Below are 21,945 nucleotides of genomic sequence, written 5' to 3' on the forward strand. Positions count from 1 at the left end.
ATCTTAGCCTGGGGATGGCGGCAGATGGACCTGGGAAACGGAGTGGAACTGGAGGTGGAACTGGAATTGGAATTGGGGGGTGAGTCGGCCTGTCTGAAACGCGTGCAATGTAAATTGATTTGACTAGCGATGCGTCAGTTGCCTTCACGATGCAGTAATTGATAAATTTCTTAAATACTTCATGCAACACAATATTCTACGTTTAATTCGAAACTGCTTAACGTTCCCCCAAAGTATCGTTGGTTAAATGAAATACCAATTTACAAAATTAATTTATAAAGCAAGTTCAATACTCACATCAGTTTATTTATGATAAGAAAAAATAAAAAGGAATACATTTAAAATGCATCACCTATCTTCATGACTAAACAAGTTCATTTTTAAATATTTCGCTTTAGTTTATTCCAAATATGCAAATGTAAATCTAAATAATCCATTCGCATATGCGGAGTATGCGCCAAAGAAATATTAAACAGAGTAACCCAATTTGTTTCAGCGACGGTCTGCAAATAAATATTTAAAAAAATTTAAGGTTTTTTAATTTAATCATAGCTATTCAGTGCAGAGTTTGGGTATTGCAATAAATATTAGAAGGGGATGCATAACCCCTACATTTCATTAGGGAATTACCATGCCCCAAACTAAACAACAACCCAACCCTACTTACTTTGATCGTTTATATCGTCGTCATATATACACCTAGGTGTTAGAGGATTGTTTGCGTTCTCTTTGTTCCAGTATTGGGCCATATCATAGACCACGTGGTTGAGCATCGGCGATGGCGATGGCGGAGGCGGCCCTGGTGGCAGTGGAGACAATCCCGGAACTATTTCTGCGCCAAGATATAGGATTGCATTTAGCAGGATTTAATTCATCCAAAATAAGCGCCTACCTGTTGAGCACATTGCCTCTTCGCAGGCCAACCAGTAGGCTGCATTCAATTCATTGTCGCTAAATGGCATATATGACAAAAACATTTTCTCCTCATAGGCGTCCAGGGAAAATTGATTAATGGTCATTACCGGGATGTGATCTTTATTCATTTATTTAAAGAACATTATCAAAGATTATAATCATATTTAGATATGTCGAACTTTCTGTGCTTTCTGATTAGGTTCATAGAGAAATTAGTTTAAATTTGTACCGATTCTGATATGGCATGATAAGAGCTTATGAAAATGTTAATGTATTATTTAAAATAGACTAGACACTTACCTGACGAATGTGAGTGCAAGGAGTCCAACGACGGCATTGTAGTGGACTGCGAAGAAGCTGCGTGTTGCTCACCGACCATGGCCAAGGAAGTGGCACGGGCCTGTGCCGAGGTGCTGGGCATCAGATTGATACATTCGCTGTGCAGAGAAGCGGCCTGAAACGGGAGCGTCTCTGTGTCTGGCATATAAGGAAGGGATCGCATGATAGACCCGTTCTCATACCAGCTGGGCAGTTGTAGTTGCTGAGTCTGTGGACTGGTGTCCTCGCCAATGGCATGTTCAGACAATTTGGCGGCAAACATCATATTGCCAAAATACGTACGACCTGAAGATATCTGAAAATGAGAGCATAGGAACTACTCCTCAATTTGTTGGTTCGGCTTACCCAAGGAAGCTGGCTCGTTAGCTATGAGCGTAGAATGGAATCGATTTTCCTGATCTTCACGCACACAATTATAGCGAAATTTCTCAATGTGTTCCATGCCGAATTCGCAATCTAAATCAATTTCGGACTCCAGCGAAGATGATGTCTTCAAAGGTGTCTCTGCAAAATTACCCAATTATTGTTTGTATTCAAAGTTTCTGCATTTATTTTGTACTTTGTGTGTGTCTCATGTCCAGCGGTTTGGGCAAGCGCTTAACAGAATTTTCCTGTCGCTTGAATTTCGACTTGGGAAGCGCACCAGTTGGCACACCCACCCCATGATCCGAGCTCAAGGGCATCTTCTGCTGCTTTTTTGCCTCCGACTCGGCGATCATCAGACTGTTTAATTCGCCAGACTCATGTTGATTCATATGGTGCTGAAGTTGCAGGACGAGGTCCTCGCAAAGCGTGAAAATATCTGAAAATTATATGGAAATTTAATTACTTAATTCCCATTTTAACGAACGATAAGAAGGTACATTTTCGTTCAGTGTATAAATTCCGGTAGGCTGAACTTACATAAAGCCCGCCGCTCGCAGCTCCTCCCCAAGCGTTTGGGATAAGGAAAGCGCGTATCGTAGCCCAGTCCGTTCCTCTTGGGTGGCGTGCATTTGGCGCCCTCGAAATTCTGGTGGGAGACGACTCGAATAGGGCAATCCATTTGTAGTTCGACGCTAGACGTTGTTGGCTGCAAAGCCGGTGCCATCTCCGAGAATTTTAACAGTTCCAAATGCTCATCCAGTGCCTCGTCTTTAGGCATAAGATGTGGCTCGGCTTCGGGCACCCCTGTCATTTGCGATTGGGGCTCATCGTAGATCTCTACTAGCTGCAAGGACAGCGGTTCGGGCAGCGGAGTTGTCATTCTAATAACCGGCTCACTCCAGAGCAACTGTCGCATTTCAAGATGCTCCAGACGCTCCTGCTCCCGGGCTATAATGTCCAGCAGTACCTGTTGCTCCTCAAGTAGTTCGTACAGATCTAGATCTATGTGACTTATAAAGTGATGTTCCGAAAGTGGATGCTCAGGCGAATTCGTGCGCTCCCAATACGGCATCTCGATTATCGGACTTTCCTATCTCTAAAAAGCACAGTAAAAAATTGAATTTTATATTTAAGTTTTGAGTTGTGTTCAGTTAACTAAGTCAAGCAACTAAATGAAGTATATATAAATTGATATCTGAAGACCAATCAAGTTTTAGCAACTTGAAATTGCAAAACTGCTTGCAGTGTGCTTGTTAGCTGAGCACGCCCAGGCGAACCTATTGGTTATTGGCTATTGGCTATCAGTAATCAGCTATCAATACAATAACCCGAGCAGGCGCAGTAGCCACACGAATACCAATCACAATTTTCAATCAGCTCCACGGAAGGGGCCACTTCAGGGATGCCAGACAAGCGCCACAATCATAAAAACTTTGTTGCAGTTGCAAAAAAAAAGAATAATAAAAAAAAACCCTGAACACAAGCAAAGTGAGAATCACACTAGGAAGAAATGTAGAGCGTAGCTTGAAATTGGCAGTCGTTTGGACTCTTGAGTGGAACATCAGGAAGCAGGCAGAGAGATAGAGAGAGACAGAGACAAAGATAGACAGAGAGAGAGAGAGAGAGAAAGAGAGAGAGAGGGAGGCGTGTTGGGGGTGGGTGACTGGTGGCAGGCACTTCCGGCTGTTGCCGCCCAAAATGTAAAACGCTAACCGTAAATTGCTCTCCATTTTTATATAGTTTTTCGCCCGCGGCAACCAGCCGGTGTCAATTTTGGCCAGTAAGCGCCCAGCTGGGCAGAAAGGGGTTACAGATGACCAGCAAGCGAAACAAACAAAAAATTAAACTAGACTTGATGCTGGGGTTGGGCAATAAAACCAAATGATAGCTAACTGCATGAACTAAGCTTTGGCTATCAGAGGTAACAACCATAAGTAAGAGAACTACAAGATTAAACATTAAAGTAAGCATATATTTGTACTTGGTTAAAATGTGTTCTTCTTATATGCAAGACTGGTACCAAAAACTTCACTTTAGTCATAAGGAATAATTAAATATATTTAAAACTATTGTTTCAAAGTATTTAAGTCTGTTAAATAAATGTGAAAAATGTTTAAAAGTTGCCTGCAGGTATTAAAAGCGTTTCGGAAACTTTACCTAAACGGAATTTGGAAGCGGCTCAACATATCCAATATAAAACTTATACCTTACTACGTCTATGGAGAGATTGTGTCCAAAATTGGTCAGCGGGCTTACTTAAGATATTTCCGCGAAAAAAATAATAATAACTGAAATTCAATATAGCAGGTAAGGATACGGAATCTGAAGGACTACAGTATTGTATATAAATATTTATGTATGTATTTCTCAAGTTTATTTATAGAGTTTTCTGTGTAAATCAGTTTAAATTTATTTTTCTTGTGTTTTTTTACCAGTTTAATTACAATTTATACTCGTCTATATGTGTGGTATATAACTTAATATCGAACCGAAATGTTAGCTGCTTTTAAATTGTAATTTCAACTGCATTCAGGTTGGGTTAAGAGCTCTTCGCGTGTTTACTCAACCCTGCCAGACCCGACTAATAACCAACGGGACTCCTTGTCGCTCCTCCCGCTCGTCGAATGCTTGAACACCCACACCCACCCCACAAGCACACCCACAATGCCCGCCCCCTATCAAGCACCACAAAGTTAGTTTACGGCCAAAGTTCAGCGAGAAAAAATACTACATAAAAGTCATAAAAAATTGCAAGCAAAAAAAATAAATAAAAAAAAAAACTAAAAAAAATTGGCCAAAACATAGTCACAAAAAAGTCACACCGTGTGAGAATCCTGAAAATGCTGTAGAACAAAAAAAAAAAAAAGACATTTAGTACAAAAAATGAATGGAACGAAAAAAAATTGGTTTGTAAAGCAATTTTTTTCGTGCTCCGCTTTTTATTTGGCGTTGGCAGCCATTAGAGCAAAAATCAGCAGCATCAGCGGGGAAACTGCGCAAGGGGGATGCGTTGTTGGAGGAGGGACGGGGTGTGGGGGCGATATGCAGCACTGTTGTTGTTGCTGCAGTTTCAGTTGTTGCCACACATGTGGAAATTTTGCGCGTTTTGCAGTTTTTTAATTGACCAACAAATTTATTTGATTCGTTAGTGAACGACACGGCGCTTTTCGCTGCTGCAAGCCAGACATCTTTTTTTATTATATACATACGTACATACGTACATACGTACATATAGACAAAAATACGTATAAACGTATATATGTTGTATATAATATATATTAGCAAGCATTTACAAGCATAAAGTTAGCTGAAGCCTTTAAGCAGGAGTCAAGTCAAGTCGACATCCAACAAATCTCTTTGCCAGCCAATTGAAATTCAAAGCCAACAACGCCTCTGTGGAACAAGTGCTTAAGGGAGGCGGGGATGCGGGGGTGTGCTCTTTGTTGTTTCTAAGGATTACATATTGGTAAACAACGATTACAACAACAAAACAACAACAACGACTACGACAACTTATTGTGCGGCAAATTTTGTTTGCCCGGCAGCGCCCCAACTTCGTTTCGGGGTAGTCAGGGCTGGATTGAGGGGCTGACAAGGGGCAAAAAGGGCAGCAGGGGCTGTTTGATTTCATTGTTGACTTTATCGGTCAAGCGGCATTTTGGTGTTGTTGTCTGCTATTGTTTGTATTGTTGTTCTTTGGCTACTTAGTTGTGGTTGTCTTTGTGTTTGTGTTGTTTTAACGATATTTAATCTATGATTAGAATCGGTTTTTGGCCAGTAAAATCAATTAACCGCTACACTTGACTTAATTTATTGTCGCGCTCGATGAGCATAGAAGACAAGTAGCCGCCAAGTAAGGGGGTTTTTTTTTGTTCCGAATACCCTGTAACTTCAGGCATGCGGTACATGTATACTAATCATAAGGCCAGAAGACCAATACAAGAATCGGCATCGGTCTGCAGTTCAGGATTAGTAGAAGTACTTCCCAAACATAATATTGTTAAATATTTTACATGGTTTAAAGAGTTTACAGAAGACACTTAATGGATATCTGCTAGTCGAAAGTGCTCAGTCTCTGTCTGCATTTGTATTTGAGCATAGGTCGTCCGAAAGCCAAATTCGATGCAAACTGATATCACATGAACGTACTGAAATGGTCGTAAAATCAAATTGGCCTCTCTCGGTCGTCCAGTCGAATGCCAATAAAAATACGACAACAAATCTGAATACACACAAGCACTTTGTCGGTGTTTCTCCGCTCGCATGTTGGCGTTTATCTTTATAGCTCGATCTCGTTCTCGACGTGGAAGATGACTGTTTCGGGGGGGAGCGGAAGTATATTGCCAAAAAACCAAAAGCCAAAAGCAAAGAATAATTAGACGAAATAAAATAATATAGCATTTAAAAGTCAGGCATTAGATAACCTTAGCTTATTCCAATTCGCAAGCATCCAATTTTGTTAATACCTGGAGAAGCATTGAACTATATAAATAGACACGTTTAATACACTGAATCCAATTCAAAATAAGTTAAAAGGGTATATTGTTTTTGTGTGAAAGTATGTAACAGGCAGAAGGAAGCATCTCCTATATATATAAATATATTCTTGAACAGCTTACTCGACTAAAGCATTCAAACTTACGTCAATTTTCGTGTAATTCATATATAAGTTGTAGTCAGCAATATGCAAATGTGATATTTCCCAAGGTAAATTATTTCCGTTGAAATTGTTCACCCCACCGCACTACAAATTATTTCTTCAAGCAGTTCAAGTCAATATTTTTGCATTGAAACAAACACAAATCGAGAGTCCAAAAACAAAAATTGGCAAACATCCATTTGCAAAGCTCACCAATCTAAAATCTACAACAGCAAAACGCAGACCAATATGCAAATGACATCTGCATAGGCTAGAGCTACACTGAACGAAACAAGATCACACGAGGGTGGCATTAAAAATTCCGTTTAATGATGCAATCGGAATTTGATGAGTTGGAAAACTGACTAAAAATCTGACACTGCTGCTGATGGAACGCAATCAATGCGATGTCGAGGAGCAGGAGAAGGAGCAGTAAGGAGCCGGCTCTGCAGTTTCAGTTCGAACCCGCTGCCGTGCTCTGGCCATGGAGTCCACTGTCCGCAGTCCGCAGTCCGGAGTGTCAACAGCAACGGACAGGTAAATTGCAACCAATAATAATGAATAATTGAAAATCCAATCAAACACCAAATGAAAACGGAGGCGCACAATGCTATTGCCATTGCCATTGCCATATCCCATATCACCACCCATCAAAAGAACACCACCCCCTCCCCCTCCACGCCACCCGTTAGGCACATTTTGACAAGGCCGAGCGGTCGGTGGATGCTGGTGTTGATTTTGCCGACTTTATCGAAGGACATTAGCAAACGGTCGTTGGATTCGGTGAAAATGCAATCAAAAGTGTGGGCCAACAACCAACAGACATATAAAACAACAACAACAGCAACAACACCAAACAGCAGCAGCAACAACAATAACAACAAGAACAGCAGCAGCAACGACCAGGAGAGTAACGACAAACCAAAGCGACCTGCATAGATGACACCCCAGGGACATGGCCAAAGTCAATGAATGGTAATAGGTGTCGACATGGCGTTAGGGCGTGGTACCCATACTCACACCACCGTCTGTTGCCCAATTCGTGTGTGAATGTGTATGTGTGTGTGTGTGCTGTTGTTGCTGCGGCTTTATTGGTGTTGTTCTTGCTGATTGCCACTTTCGGGCATTGGATCGAATGTGCCCTGGCCGGGAGACGGGTTCAGCTGAGGTTCAGGGCCATGGCCAGGACCATTGCCGGGACCACAGGTGCACAGGTTCGAGCAACATGCATTAATTGCCAGTTAAATTGACTTTGACTGCGGCCGCTCTCTGCTTACCGGCAATGCATTGATTCTATTGCAGAGACGAGGCTTATCCCCAATACAAACAGTTCTTACATGCCACTTACAAGTTGCGGCCAAATTAATTAAACAAATCTGCTTTTTTTTAGCGTATTTATTTTATTGTGTAAGTATTTTCCCATTTACATTTTAAAACTTCTTATTTTGTTATTTAATATTGAAATATTTGAAGATATAGTCACTTTTACTTGAATTTTCATTTAAATACAGTTGAAAGTACAAGCTGGGATCAATCCAAGAAATGTTCTTTGCGAAGAGAAAAATATATTATGTCAGTCTAAAATCTGAAATTCATATAGATTCCATAGTGTTTTGTTGGTGTATTTTAGTGGGCAACACTTTGTATACATATGTGAGTATAAAAGTGGGTCAGAATGTTGAGGAAAGCGTTTTGCAAACTGCTTCAGCTCAAAATGGGAATTTATGGCGGCGCGTGCTTTGCTATTTGTGCGGAGCAAATAAATTAAATATTTTTATTGGGCCACGTATGCATGTGTAAACAAACAAATATTGAAAATGCCACAAGGCGATCGACAATACTTACCCCGGGCAGACCTCGCAACCCGCCTACCCCCCCCCCCCAACTCAACCCCAGCTTCAGTATCAGACCCGTGGATTGGCAACCCTCCGCAGCTGAAGCCGCAATCGCATTGCAAATTGTCGCCGGCGGGCGTAGCAAGACAAAAGTTTATATTTGCCTTTTTGCAGCACTGATATGGCAAATATATACACACAGACACAGACACACACACACACACATCCATGGACATGTCTATATTACATTTTGATATAATTACACACAAATATGCCGCTAACGTTAAAATATTCGCGAAATTGAGTAGAGTCTGAGACGTGTGTGTTTGGCTGTCGAATGTTGTTCAATTAACATGGTGCGCTGTGTTTTTGTTTCTGTTGTCTGTTAGTATCGAAGCACACCTCCCCTCCACTTGGCCGCAACCCCTTGCCACACGGCAGCCAAATGACACCGCGAGCGTTTTGCTCGACTGCAGTGAGTAGCTGAGAGACACGAGACAGGAGACAGGGGATGCAGGGGCAGGAATCGCGTCGGGGCGCGTCGCATCGCGGCATCAGCATGTTGCACAAATATAAACATAAATCAATTAACAATTTCGGCGACGAGCGCTGAACGCCATCAAGTTGAGAGGGCTGAGCTCTTTTTGGGCGTCTCGCCTGCGGCCTTCAATACAAAATCGACAATTTGTGGCAGCTGCTGCGTTGTCTGCGAAAATTGCGCGTTACCTACTTTTGGGCGCACACGAAAATGCTGCCAAAAGCCAGTAAGTCCACGACTGTGTGGGTGTGTGTAGTGTATGTGTTATAAACTATAGAAAAAGTTACCACTTGTTGTCACTTAAATTGACACTGAGGGCTGCCTATTGGCCACAACTTGATTTAGCCTGTAGGCATATTGCCTTTCTTTTTAACTTTCACATCTTCAGATTAATTTCCACAAATATAAATGGTTGTTGCATAATACATTTACCTCAAAATTTTCATTTACCTCTGATCGAAATTTAGCTGTGTTGCAGTATATATTTAAGTCTATTTCAAATTCTTAAATAGAAGAAACGAATGAATTCCGAACATTTAACGAATTGCTCTTTCGAAGTCCGATTGAATTTATTTTATTTACTTTATATAAAATGTGAACTGAAAAATTCTAAATATACGAAATAATAGTGGTTTGGGTTACACAAGATAAATGTCTAAAATAATTTTGTATGCTGTTTATCTATACTAACTGACAAATACTTTATACGAAACAAGAACAACGTTTTAAAGAATTTGGAGCATCAATCGATGCTGCTTTCGGAATTCGGACAGGCGGCATTACTTCCATTTAGGTGGAGTGCTTAATTTCCTTTTAATATGGTAGCTCTTGGCCAAAAAAAAAAAAGAAAATAGAAGTGAAAAACAGTTTTGGTTGCTTGTCAATTATTCAGTTGAATGCAATCGTGCGGAGGAACGCATATTTTATGTGGTCTGATTCACATTATACCCCAAAACAAAAGAAAAAAGCAAAAAACAAAACGAAAAGCACACACATTCATATATGAGAAGACAGTTGGGCAATATAGCACACATGCCCATAATGGCACGCCCCATAACCGGCTCAGACCAGAGCGAACCGAACAGAAACCGAAAAACTTGTTTCATAAATTTTCTATTCAAAATGTAATTAAACCCTTTCGCCGCTGCTGCCGAAGCTGCCTGCTCATCTAATTACAACAAAAAGGCATACTCGAGCACCCCACCCAGCAGCACCCTCGCCATCCAGCAGCATCCTCAAACAGAAAGTCAAAAGCGTTACAGCTCAAGTTCGACTCGTAGAAGTAAAAGGTCCCAGGACGGAACGGGACGGGCTTTAGAGACAAGGATGGAAAATTATACTCGATAATTGCAAACGAAATGGCAGAGGGGGAAACAACAACAACAATAACAACAACACCACTAGCAACAATAGCAACAGCAACGAGAGCAATAAGAACTGGGATATGAATGCGGGAGGATCAGAGTGTCTCGCCTATTTCCATAAATATCTTCAGAGTCATTAAATTTCACACATGTTGGAGGCAAACGCTGAATTGTTTTAATTTTAATTATTTTCATTAATTGATTTTTGATACAGACTTACCACCCACCAGAGCCCATTTTCAACAGAAGTTGAGACCGGGCATCAGTCATAAATCTGCATGTGTGTAAATTAGAAGCAGGGACAGGGAGCAACATTAAGAACCGTGGGGAGGGGAGGGGTGTTAGGGGGGGTTACAGTGCGTAGCATATTTTCCAACAGTTGCGATAAGTGTGAGCAAAACAAATAAGAACAAAAACAACAATAGTAGTGACAAATAATTAGTGACTCCGAAAAAAGCAAAGGGTTAGACGCCTAGACAATCCAGTGGGTGGGTTTCGGATGTATGGAATTAAAATTGGAAATGGCAATGGCAATGGCAATGGCAATGGGAGTGCAGGGTTTGGGGCTGGCCAGGCGTCAGCAGTGGGAGTTGGTTCGAGGAGAGCCAGGGTAGGGAGACGGGTGGTTGCTTGTCTGTGTGCTGGCTGCACTTTACGGTTTTTGTGTGATTATTGAGACCATTATTTTTGTTTAATTACGTTACGGGCGTTAATGTGCGGATAGCACCAGCAGCATCAGCAGCAGCTCAACTTTATATGTGTGTGTACGTATATATGGGCCATGCCATGAATTCAACTCCCAAAACTCAACCTGGTCACATTAATTTCATTTTATATTTATATTCAGCAACAACAAAAACAACAACAACACTTAAAATAACATTTTTTTTTACTTTTCAATATATGTAGGTATGCTTTTATGTAAGTATTTTGGTAGTTCACCACTGGGGGTTGGCATCTCCCTCACTTTGGGGTTGACTATTGGATGTGCCAAACAACAACGTGAATAGGACTTTTGTTAAGTGCTTGCATATGACAATATAATAGAAACTAAAAGGCTTATAACCTATTAATATATGCTATGTATATGAATAGTAACTTATATAAATGAACAAAATTTATACTCAACTTAGATCTTCATATTGTTTAATCAAAGCAAAAATAATGATTACATTTAAATACATTTTCAGCTTAAGCATTAATCATCATTTCAACCATGGATTCCGTGTATTGCATATGGAGGTAGACTGTTCGCAAACAATAGTATCTGGCTTACAAATGCAGTGTCGAAGGGACTTTGAAATATAACTAATCCAAGCACACAATAAGTAACGTCCATTTAGGCGTTTTGACTCTGCCTGGCTTACCCAAGTAATCCCAAAAAGTAGGCAACGCTGTTTTATTTATTTTGTTGCTCTCATCCAACAAATTTGTGACACGTTTGCGACACGTTCGCCATGTCGATTTTTCTTAAGCAAAACGTTTGTCGTTCGCCAAACTCATATGCATAAGCATATATTTTATAACTGTAGACGAGCAAGCGAAAGATGCAAGGGGTCGGGGTCGGGAATGGGAGATGGGAAGATGGGAATGGGAATGGGAATGGGGACTGTGACTGTGACTATGACGTTGACTGCGATACATATCACGCTGCTGGTTTCGAGAGGGGAGCTAGAATCTGACACTGGGGTGCATATGCATACCTGTGCCAACGCCAAATGGGCTAGGGTGGTGCTTGTGGTGGTGGCGGTGGTGGTGGTGGTTGAAAGATAGCCGTCAGTGCCGTTGACTCATACGCAAATTTTTACTCATATGCCAGCTGGTTTTGGCCAGGGGCAGCTATGTGTTCACTCCCATTGTTGTTGTTGTTGCTGTTGTTGTTGTTAATGGTTTGATGGGTTTAAAGTCGTGTGGAGCGTGCGTCAATGTATCGCCTTCCTCGCTCTCGCCCCGCCAAAGTGCCAGCAGTCAGCACTACACTCATAAACTCGTATATTTTGCATATGGACGCACGCCTGGGCGGGCACTAGATTGCAGAACAGCCGCCTAACCACCCAACCACCGCACCACCCACCCGCTTGGCTGTCTCTTATAGCTTTAATAACTTTAGTGCCGCTACGTGCCATTGATCCTTGATATGTAAGCGTGTGTGTGTGTGTGTGTGTTACTCCTATATGCATAGGCAGTAGGAATAGGTATAAATAAATGTATGTGTGTGTGTGTGTACACTTGAAGAAATATGGACTTAAGATCAGAAATCCTAGACCAGCGAACTCTCATCTCAACAACGCTATTTGTAATTCGAAAGTTAATTTCTTTCCGCATAAACTTAGAACGATTGCGCTCATTTTAAAACAGTTGCATTCTTAAAATATTTTGAATCAAGAACTTGATTACGTCTCGTGAAATATTTTACTGAAACGTTAAGCGCTTTTTTATTGAGTATTGTTTACTAGGCTCCAGAATTTTTTACGTAGTTTCTTAAGCAACGTTTTCTCTGAGTGTGCGGATTTTTTAAGGTTCTGGCAACGTATGTGAGCTTGTAAACTAATCTCTAGCTTTAAGAATATGTGATGCGAAGAGAGATTGTCTGGGAATATTTAGCAAGAGATTTTGTAAAACTCACGCAGCTTACAAGACCATGTTCTTAACTCATTATGACTGCAAGCTAACCGAGAACTAGATTCAGTTAAACTATAACATTAAACAGCGTGAGATGCAAGACGGAGAATCACTTCATTTACATGAATTTCCATGAACGATAATTTCGAAGATTTGTACAAAACGATACAAAGGATGCTTTTTACTCATTTTCAGATTTATAAATTACTCACTTCAAAGATCACGAACTTATAACCCTTATCTCAATTCGTTTTTTATTAACATTTTACAATTGTACAATGAGTTGACGTGTGAGTGGCAAATTTACCACTTGATCCAAATAAAACAGCAGATCGGCTTATTTAAGTTTAGGAAAATCAATTAATTAATATATGGGCCAGGTTATATTAATTTGTCTGCAAACAACTCAATAATTAAGAATAAAATGGTATATCTGCTGTTTGTCACAATGATATTGGTATATTTTTCATAGCATCGATGCGAGACTCGATAAATCATCGTAAAAATTACGAAATACTTGGGGTGAATTTCTAACATTCGCAACATACTTAACGAATTTTGAATGTACAAAATGTTGTCTCCTATGGGAAACGTACTGTAGAAGTTGAAGAGTGTAAGAAGTGCTTGCTTTCACCTTATATTTTTTGTCTCTGTCTCGAATACGAGTTCGATTCAATCTTGGCTTGATTCCCCTAGAAATGTTCCACCCACTTTCTGCGCCTGGTTTGCTCGATTGTTGTTATTGTTGTTGCTTTATCGTTTCTTTTATTTGCCGCGCTTTTGATGGGCCATTTGTACGCCAGCCTCTTTGGCATATCTTTTATTTTTCTTTTCTTCTTTTTTTTGTTTTTTTTTTTCTTTTCTTTTATGCATAAATTTCATTTTCTGTTCTATGCTTATTGTTCATTTCTCTTGCATTTTGTATTTGGCGTTGCTTTTCTTTTTGCTTATTTAGCTACAAGCATGTGAGTGTGTATGTGTGTGAGTGTGTATGTGTGTGTGTGTTATTAATCTTCGTGGGAGTTATTGCTATTTTCTCATTGCTCTTGGAATTATTTGTAATTTTTTTTCCTTTTTTTTTTGTCAGCAGGATGCCACAGCAATTGGCGCCAAAGCTCCACCCCTCCCCACCCATGTTCAATGCCCCCGTGCACCGCAATGATTTGCGTTCATTTGTGTATGAAATTAAAATCACACCCATGAGATGCATTGGCCTTAGGGGGCGGGGTGCTGGCAGCTGGCTGCTGGATGCTGGATGGAGTGGAATGGAGAATGAACCTGCATTTGGCAGCCGATGAATACATATATATACACTGTATATATGTATGTAATTCTTTCATATTTTATTTGAAATCTCTTCTTGGTTTTGTTTTCTTTCCTGAAATGGTCACCCCGTGGGCAATGGAATTCCGCGCGTCCGGCAACTGTAAATTGAGTTGCTGCCCTTTCGACGAAACGGCCGACGTTCAGGCAAACTTTGGTCGTTGTCTAATTCATTCATGAAAACCGTTGAACAGCCTCCACCGCCTCGGTCAGCTCAACAACCCTCCCCCCAGTTCTCTTCCTGCAGCGCACAACATCTACTGCTCACTCGTCTTCTTCTGCTGCCTCAACTGCTGCTTAGCATACAATTGCCACATTAACTTGCCAGCCCCCCAAAGATAAATCGCGCAGCTAGCTGCGAAATTTTTGTTGCTGTCGCTGTTGCCGTTGCTGTAATTGTTGCTGCAGCTATTTCACACTAAGGCCCGCAGCGCAACACACACTAAAATTGAGACAAGTTTGGAGGAAATGCTTTTTTGCAAAGTGCATTTGACGCCTTGAGCCACAAGCAACAACAAGAGGACGGCGATTTAATAGCCCAAACCGCACTTAAGATATCCTAACTAGATCCAATTAAATACCAATTAATGTATTGCTATATATTATGCAAATCAATTAAATAATAAATATGCGAATCAATTGCTATATTTTAATTTCAAAGGATATGATAAATATTTCATCTGTTTATATATAACTGATAGCTTGGATACATTTCACTATATCACTATATATATCCTCGAGAGAACCGATTATCAACGATTTATCAGCATGAAAAAGCTCACAATTTATATTTTCACATCCTTAGAAATTGTCAGCTTTAGTTTGTCAAATATATCTAAATATTATCTGTACAGATGAAAATAACTCTTACTTTGAAAAACATTTAAATGGTTGCTATTATTACAAATAATTTATTTTGCCCACTTAATATTTAAGTGTTTGGATATTTATAGTTTCAGTCTAATATAGTATGTAGTATCTATCTATATGACAGTTGCTTCTATTGGCTATAGAGTAGTGCATATCCGCGAACAATAGCAACAACAATATCAACAGACTTTCAGCAGTAGAAGCATTTTTAATGTGTTTGCGCTTTAACCAAAAGTTGGCGTTGGGCCCATTTTTCTTGGGCTTGTTAGACGCGGACTGCTCTCAAGACACGAAATACTTTGGCAAAAGGTTCGCCAGGCAGCCAAGTGCAAGAGCAACTAGCCGAACAGACACAACAACGACAACAAGCTGCTGCTGCTGCTGCTGCGCTGCTGCTGCTGCTGTAGTTGTTGTTTATGATACGTCAGTTGTTGCAGTTGTTTGAAGAAGTTGTAAGAAATAGGCTTGCCGGCAACAAGACTGAATTGAAGACTGCGGGCAGTTGGTTGCTAACTTGGAGCAGCTAACCGCCAGACAAATGAGCAGGCACCGCACAGTGGTGCCAAAGTGAATAAGCAAGTAGCTGAACGCAGCGTTTTTCCGCCAGCAAATGATATTGCGGAGAGCGTGTTGCCCCCAAAAATGGGATGGCTAAAAATGCGCTGAAAAGTCGTATCATCTATTAACCGAAATGCATTGACTCCCTGGCCAGTTCTTCAGTGCTCACTGTTGCCACATGCAAATGCAGGAAGTTGCAGTTGCGCCGTTGAACCGAACCAGGCCCACTGAACCAAGCGCTTGATGAATTAGACACAGCCTCGTCGGCAATGGGCAATGGACAACGCGGACAACTGCATAGCTCATTTTTTAAAGCATGCAGCGAGTGAGAGACAATTCATTTATTAAACTGCACTTAACATCAACACCACATCATCATTAATATTATTGTACCCTGAGCTATGGGGGAAGACCGGCAACACGAACTCTAAACGGTTAAGCTGTTGAAATATTTCACATTTAGTCATGTCTTGGCCTGGCGCATTTTCACCACAATCAGTACAACAAAAACTATCGATAATAGCTCGAGTGCAACGTTAATTGCCGATAGTCTTAGAAATTTTACATAATAACGTTGTAACATCAGACCCAGAAGGAAAGCTTCAAAACCCAATTAGAGGCACTGTGGTGTCATTGGAGCAGCTGTTTGGCTTTTAAGCAATAACTTTGAAAACAATTTTATGTGGATCAAACTTGTTGCAACATGTGCAACAATGAAAGATTATTCAGGGTGTTCACCATGTATTCCAGCTGTCGCAAGCCACTGCCTCTCCCAATACTTAAACTATTTGAATACGTATTCGGTGGATTTACCTCAGTCACTTAGCATTTAGCGTTACAGAAAATAATTCTAATAGTTTCTTGGATTTGGATCGATGATTGGACATTGATTGCACGCAAATTATGCCTTTGATGCGCTCAAAAACTCAAAGACGTAAGAGCCAAAAAAAAAAAGCAAAAACGAAAACAAAAATCAAATCTAAAGCTAAATCTGAAGTCGAAGTCAAAGCCAAAGTCAAAGCCAAAGCCAAAGCCAAAGCTAAATCCAGAGCCAATTCCCGCGCGCCAAATGTCAAGAACTCATGTTCAAATGTCAAACTCAACCGACAAACCGTTAATTAGCAAATCAAAGATATGCCACGCCATAGTCAGAACTGAGACTGAGACTGAGACTGGAGACTACAGATAAAGTTGAAGCTGATGCTGAAGCTGATGCTGAAGCTGTGGCCACAACCACTGACAGCGCACAGAAATCCGACAGTTGCGCACATTCGAAAAAGATCAATGAGAATTGTGAAAGAAGCTGAAGAAATACAGCAGACGACGCGACGGCGAGCAATTAAAAGCCGCACAAGGGGACCGCGACGAGGTGTAAAGCTGATGCGGCCAAAACCAAAACGTTTAAAGCGCCCAAAGCACGTCAAGTTGTCATTGCGGATGGATGTGGACGCACTGGAGGATGGCGATGAGAATGGCAGCGTCAGGCCAAACATACATATATTCACCAGGAAGGAGATCTCCGCAGAGGCCACGATGCGTACATTTATGTATGTATGTGCACACATATCGTATCTTTTATATGTACATACATCACATCATATCATATATATGTACATACTCAGACTGCAGCTCAATTCAGTTGGTAGTCAATCATAAGCCGCCGAGTATAGTATATAGTACTATGAATATATCTGTCTGTGTGTGTGTGTGTGTGTGTGTGTGTGTATGTTGTATCTGTGTGTTAGTATCTTTTTCTAATTCTGCGCATTTCTGAGCGCTTCTAACGCGCAGGCGCAGCTGTCGGATTTGCATTACCGCGTCGAGTTGCCTTGAAATTATGTGAAATTGATCAATTTCAACGCTGTGTGATCCAAACTCTGGCTCAAGCTCTGGCTCTGGCTCCGTCTTTGGCTCCGAGTCTATCTCAGTATTAGTCTCTGGTTGTGGTGGTTGTGCTTGTATTTGTGGTTCTGGTTCTGACTATGGCTCTGGCCCGACGGCCACTCTCCCAGTCCTGGCGAGTTCATTTAATGTAAAATGTCAATCAAAAATTGCATATACACAAATGAATGGAAAAAACGTTGAGAATTTAATTAGAAATGTGGCGATTGTGGCGCTTTGTCTGGCTCAGTCTACCCAAATGTCTGGGAAACTGGAAAATGCTTAGCTCTAAGCAAAAAAAAAGGATTAGTCAATTGAAGCAATGAGAACTTCAACTGCCTTTTATGGATGGCCAAAGAAAAAAATTACTACGAAGATATTTATTTAATTTTCATTATTAATTACAGAATCTTATTTATAATATTATATTTACAGTACAAACTGAAGAGCGCAAGATTTAATTGTGATAAAAATCGGTTTGAAATTCTCCTTATAAATACTAAAAAAAGTACTACTGAATAGAGATGATCGTAAGTTAGTCAATGCATGGAAAGAAAAGCTGTAACTGAATCATGCATATATATTTTGTACGATGAGTATATTTATTATTATATTTATATTAAATTTAAATATTTAAAATTCGCATAAGTATCAAGCTAGAGAGCGATGAATAAAAGAGTTTTGCTTAAAAACAAGGCATTCGATTTGGATTTTAATTGATGAACTCACCTTGCGCTTTCGATTCAAAAAACAAATAGTAATAGCAGTTCCTCAAGTGGCAGCTGAAAGAGAAGAAAGAGGCAAGTTGCATGTAAAATATATATGTATGTTCCCATGTATGTTTGTATGGACAGAAAAAGTTTATTAAGACATAACTCAATTCCAAATGATTATAAATTTGTTGGCTTGTGTGTTTACACGAGTGTTATTAAAGTTTTAGCTCTATTCGCTGGAAAGTGTAAAATAAAGTAACAGCCGAACACCAAAACGCTCAAAAGCGGTGAGAAAATGCCCGGGCCATCAAATTATGGCGCTGTCCAGTAGAAGTTGTATTTCCAAGTTGTTGTTGCCGTTGTTGCTGTTATTGTTGTTAATTGTTGATGTTTTGCTTTTTATAGCACTTCCAATTTAGGGGGAACTGCAAGCAGCTCCAAATTAGAAATTCAAGTCCAGGCAGCGGCGGTCAACTTCAAACGAACCGATTGACAGCCACACAAAACAACGAGAACGCAGTTTTGTGTATTAATTTGTCAACCGATTTGACAATGCAAAAAATAAATAAATACAAATAAAACCAGAAAGAAAATGACAAGTTATCAGCGAGCTGACGAATTTGTTATACCCTCAGCCGAAAAATATATAATGCAACAAATAATGCAAAATGTCGCAGAAATCTCAAATGGTTAAGGACTACGTTGGCTGATGCAAAGAGATTTAATTTTTTTAAGTTTCTGATTTCCAAACAACAATAAACATATACATATATGCAAGCCCATAATAATCCATATTAAATAAAACGAATGCTTAGAAAAATAACTTATAATTACCAATAAGTCGAGTGTAACTTCTTCTCTATATGTTATTAGACCAACTTTGCCACTTCAATACTATTTTATTCGATTTTTGAAGACTTCATGACAAAGTTGCAATACTCAAATGCACATACATATGTACATACATACACTCATATATATACGTATCTATAACTTTTTATATTTTTTTATTATGCTTCATTTCTTTGAATTTCATAATTACACGGCTTTGACCGCTCAACGACTTTGTCTTCGTTTTTTCGGGGCCGTCTTTAGTTATTACCACTCATATGTGTACACAGGTAAATATCTACAACCCCCTCCACCCTCCACCCTCCTCCTCACCACACAAACACACGCACTGCATGCGCTGAGATAACTGTGTTTTTGTCGCCATTCTCAGTTTTTTCTTGAATGAAGTGGCAACAACTGGGCAGCTTGGCAACTGGTTGTTGAGTGCCTGTTGACTGGTTTTTTTTTTGTTTTTCTTTTTTTTTTTGGGCTTTTTAGCGCTTGGCTTAATTAATTACGAGTATTGTTGTATAATTTGTAGTTGTTCAGGCATAATTCAGCAGAAACTCATGAATGGCTCGCTTTACACATTTCCGGTACAGTTGCGCTCAAAAGTCTCAGCCAATGGGCCGCGGCCCGCCCAGTCAACTACTAAAAGCAAAAAAAAACACTGAAAAAAATAAGAAAAAAATAAAAGGGCGTTGTGGGCAATGTCAATCAATTGGTTGGCTGCTTCGGCCGGCTTTGCTTGGCTGGTTGGTTACTTTTAGCACTGGCAGTGCTGTGGCCCAAGCAAAAATGGCAGCTGACTGACAGACAGATCGAAAATGCTGCCACAGCAGCAGCAGCCAGCAACAACAACAACAAGAGCACAACTGAAAGGCTGGTCGAGACTTGCAACTTGACAGGCGGTGGCATGGCACGGCCACGACTTGCAGCCAGCCAGCCAGCCAGCCAGCCAGGCAAGCAAGCAAGCAGGCAGGCAGGCAACAGTGAGCCAAGCCAGCCAAATCGATCGAACTGCCTTCATTAAACAGCGCACTAGCCCTGTCTCGCTCGCGCAATGGTCACAAGCGCGCCCTCTCGCTCTGCCCCAGTGTCTGTGGTCTCTGTCTGGCGCAAGCGCCAAGCGACTTTAATAACTCCTTTCCTGCCGCCGATTTGCAGCCGCTACAAAGTTTCGAATCGAGATCACGGCTGCTGCTTCTGATGCTTCTGCTGCTGCTGCTGCTGCTGCTGCTGCTTCGATCAGGCAGCAACTGAATGGACGAGCTCCACTAATTTCCATGTTGGCCACAATTTGACTTCTGTTCGTTGCGACTTCACTACGCTGCTGCCGTTGTTGTTGTTGTTATGGATGTGGTTGCTGTTGTTGTTGGCCACATTTTGCAAATTTGCGCGCCGTGATTGCAGCCTGAATCTCAGCTCAGCTCTGAGCCACAGCTCCGACTGGCACGCAATTTGCGCTAAAAACAAAAACAAAACAAAACAAAAAAAAGACGAGAAGAGCAAAAAAGAGAAGCAAAAAAGAAAAAGAAAAAAGAGCAGAATCGACCAAGACACATCTGCAACAAATTGGAAGCCAATAATCAAATGTCAGTCAGTGAGTTCTGCTCGCAGTGTGTCAGCTCGCCTGACAGTCATTCAGCGTATTCGCGATGCGGCCACGTAGTTAATCAGTTTTACCCCCAGTGCCTCATTATTCAAAGCCTCCACTCCGCCCCTTCTCTTCGTTTTTATTCTCCCTGCCACCCCATCAGCCGTCTGTCTTCCACTGTTTTATTTTTCTGGCTTTGCTGCGGTAAATATATACATACATATATAAATACATTTTTGTGTTGTTGTTGTTGTTGAATTCTTATGGCTTGTCCGATCTGCATGTCTATTCATTTAAAGTTTTCGATTTTGATTTCATTTCATTTTGGCATTTGGCGTTTTGCCTTCACGCTTTACTGACTCTTGACGGCTTCTGAAGAGAGGGACCGGGATTGGGTAGATATGAGTGAAATTAGCTTAACTTGGCTTCAGCTCTTAATTGCACCTAATGTCGATCGCTTCAGGATTCTTGGTATTGAAACAATTAACGATTCCATGAGAATTGTATAATATCCTTTAAATGGATAGATGAGCTCGCATTGTCGAAATTCTTAATATATTTTAAATATGCAGAAAAAAAGTTTAAAAAAAATTACTTCATAAGAAAATTTCTTGTTTCTTTGAAGCAAATATACATGTATATGAAATTTTTGGTATTATAAATAGTTATTTCTAAATATATATGGTAAGCAGAGTGAACTAACTTACAGTCTGAATCTATTTGTCAAAATCTACAATGTTATAAATACTATTATTATTACATCACAATTATCAATTATTCAATGAACGTCAGATTTTGTGTTAATTCTTGTATTATTAACAACAAAAATGGAAAGCCATCGATGGTTTTTTAACACTACTTCCGCGTTAAATTATTCCCATGCATTATTACTCGAGCTATTATTATAGATTCTCATCAGCTTCAGCGTTAGAATTGGCTACTATGAGCTCCTGACATTGTCATTATCTTGCTGATCAATACATGGCTCAAGTGTTATTTTTTTTGTTCGTGATTGGCGTTGGCAGCATTTTTGATTGGTTCCACATTACACGCGCTTTTCGAATAATTAACAATAAAAAATTTCAAACACATTTTGACACAATTTTAATGGTCAATAAAAGTTGGTGGGGAGCGTTAAATGAACAGGAGCACCGTCAAAAGTGCCCCAAAACAACAGCAACAACAACAACAACAGCAACAACACCGACAACAATGAACAAAAAATGTTGTTGTTATTGTCGCTGTTAATGTGGCCATTGTTCGAGTTTTTTGTGGCTTGTCATTTCGATTGCCGTTGTTGCTGCTGCCATTGTTATTATTGTTGTTGACAAATCGATAAACAGCTCAATTAGCATTTTTGATCTTAAAACGTTCCAAGTGCTGTGCCGCCAAGCCCAGCAAAAGTAAGCCCTACCCTTGCCCCCCTCACTTTGGCCCCTTGACGAGCGCACACACAAGCACACACAATCGGTTGACTGGCGGGTGTCAGACGGGATGGAAACGGGGCTCATTGTAAATGGTAATCATAAATCAAAGCATAAAAAATTCAGTTCA

The 21,945-nt window shown here is 40.4% G+C and overlaps 1 protein-coding gene across 2 annotated transcripts in view; it reads right to left on the reverse strand.

Annotated features, from left to right (window-relative positions):
- Positions 1-355: 355 nt before the first annotated feature.
- LOC6564930 overlaps positions 356-21,945 on the reverse strand; it is a 45,623-nt gene continuing 24,033 nt past the window's right edge. The window contains exons 2-9 of one of the 2 annotated variants that reach the window (XM_001991727.3): positions 17,980-18,032; positions 2,158-2,716; positions 1,814-2,056; positions 1,600-1,758; positions 1,216-1,539; positions 893-1,033; positions 668-832; positions 356-503 (exon numbers count right to left, since the gene is read on the reverse strand). In XM_001991727.3, the coding sequence (XP_001991763.1) occupies positions 493-503; positions 668-832; positions 893-1,033; positions 1,216-1,539; positions 1,600-1,758; positions 1,814-2,056; positions 2,158-2,692 (1,578 nt within the window). In that variant the 5' untranslated portion in view covers positions 2,693-2,716; positions 17,980-18,032 and the 3' untranslated portion in view covers positions 356-492. Of the gene's footprint in view, positions 504-667; positions 833-892; positions 1,034-1,087; positions 1,150-1,215; positions 1,540-1,599; positions 1,759-1,813; positions 2,057-2,157; positions 2,717-17,979; positions 18,033-21,945 lie in introns of those variants that run through there. The other variant, XM_032738230.2, reaches the window with a different exon arrangement.

The sequence above is a fragment of the Drosophila grimshawi genome, unplaced genomic scaffold (assembly GCF_018153295.1).
Source record: "Drosophila grimshawi isolate 15287-2541.00 unplaced genomic scaffold, ASM1815329v1 contig_848, whole genome shotgun sequence".
In the NCBI taxonomy this organism is placed as follows: Eukaryota; Metazoa; Arthropoda; class Insecta; order Diptera; family Drosophilidae; genus Drosophila; species Drosophila grimshawi.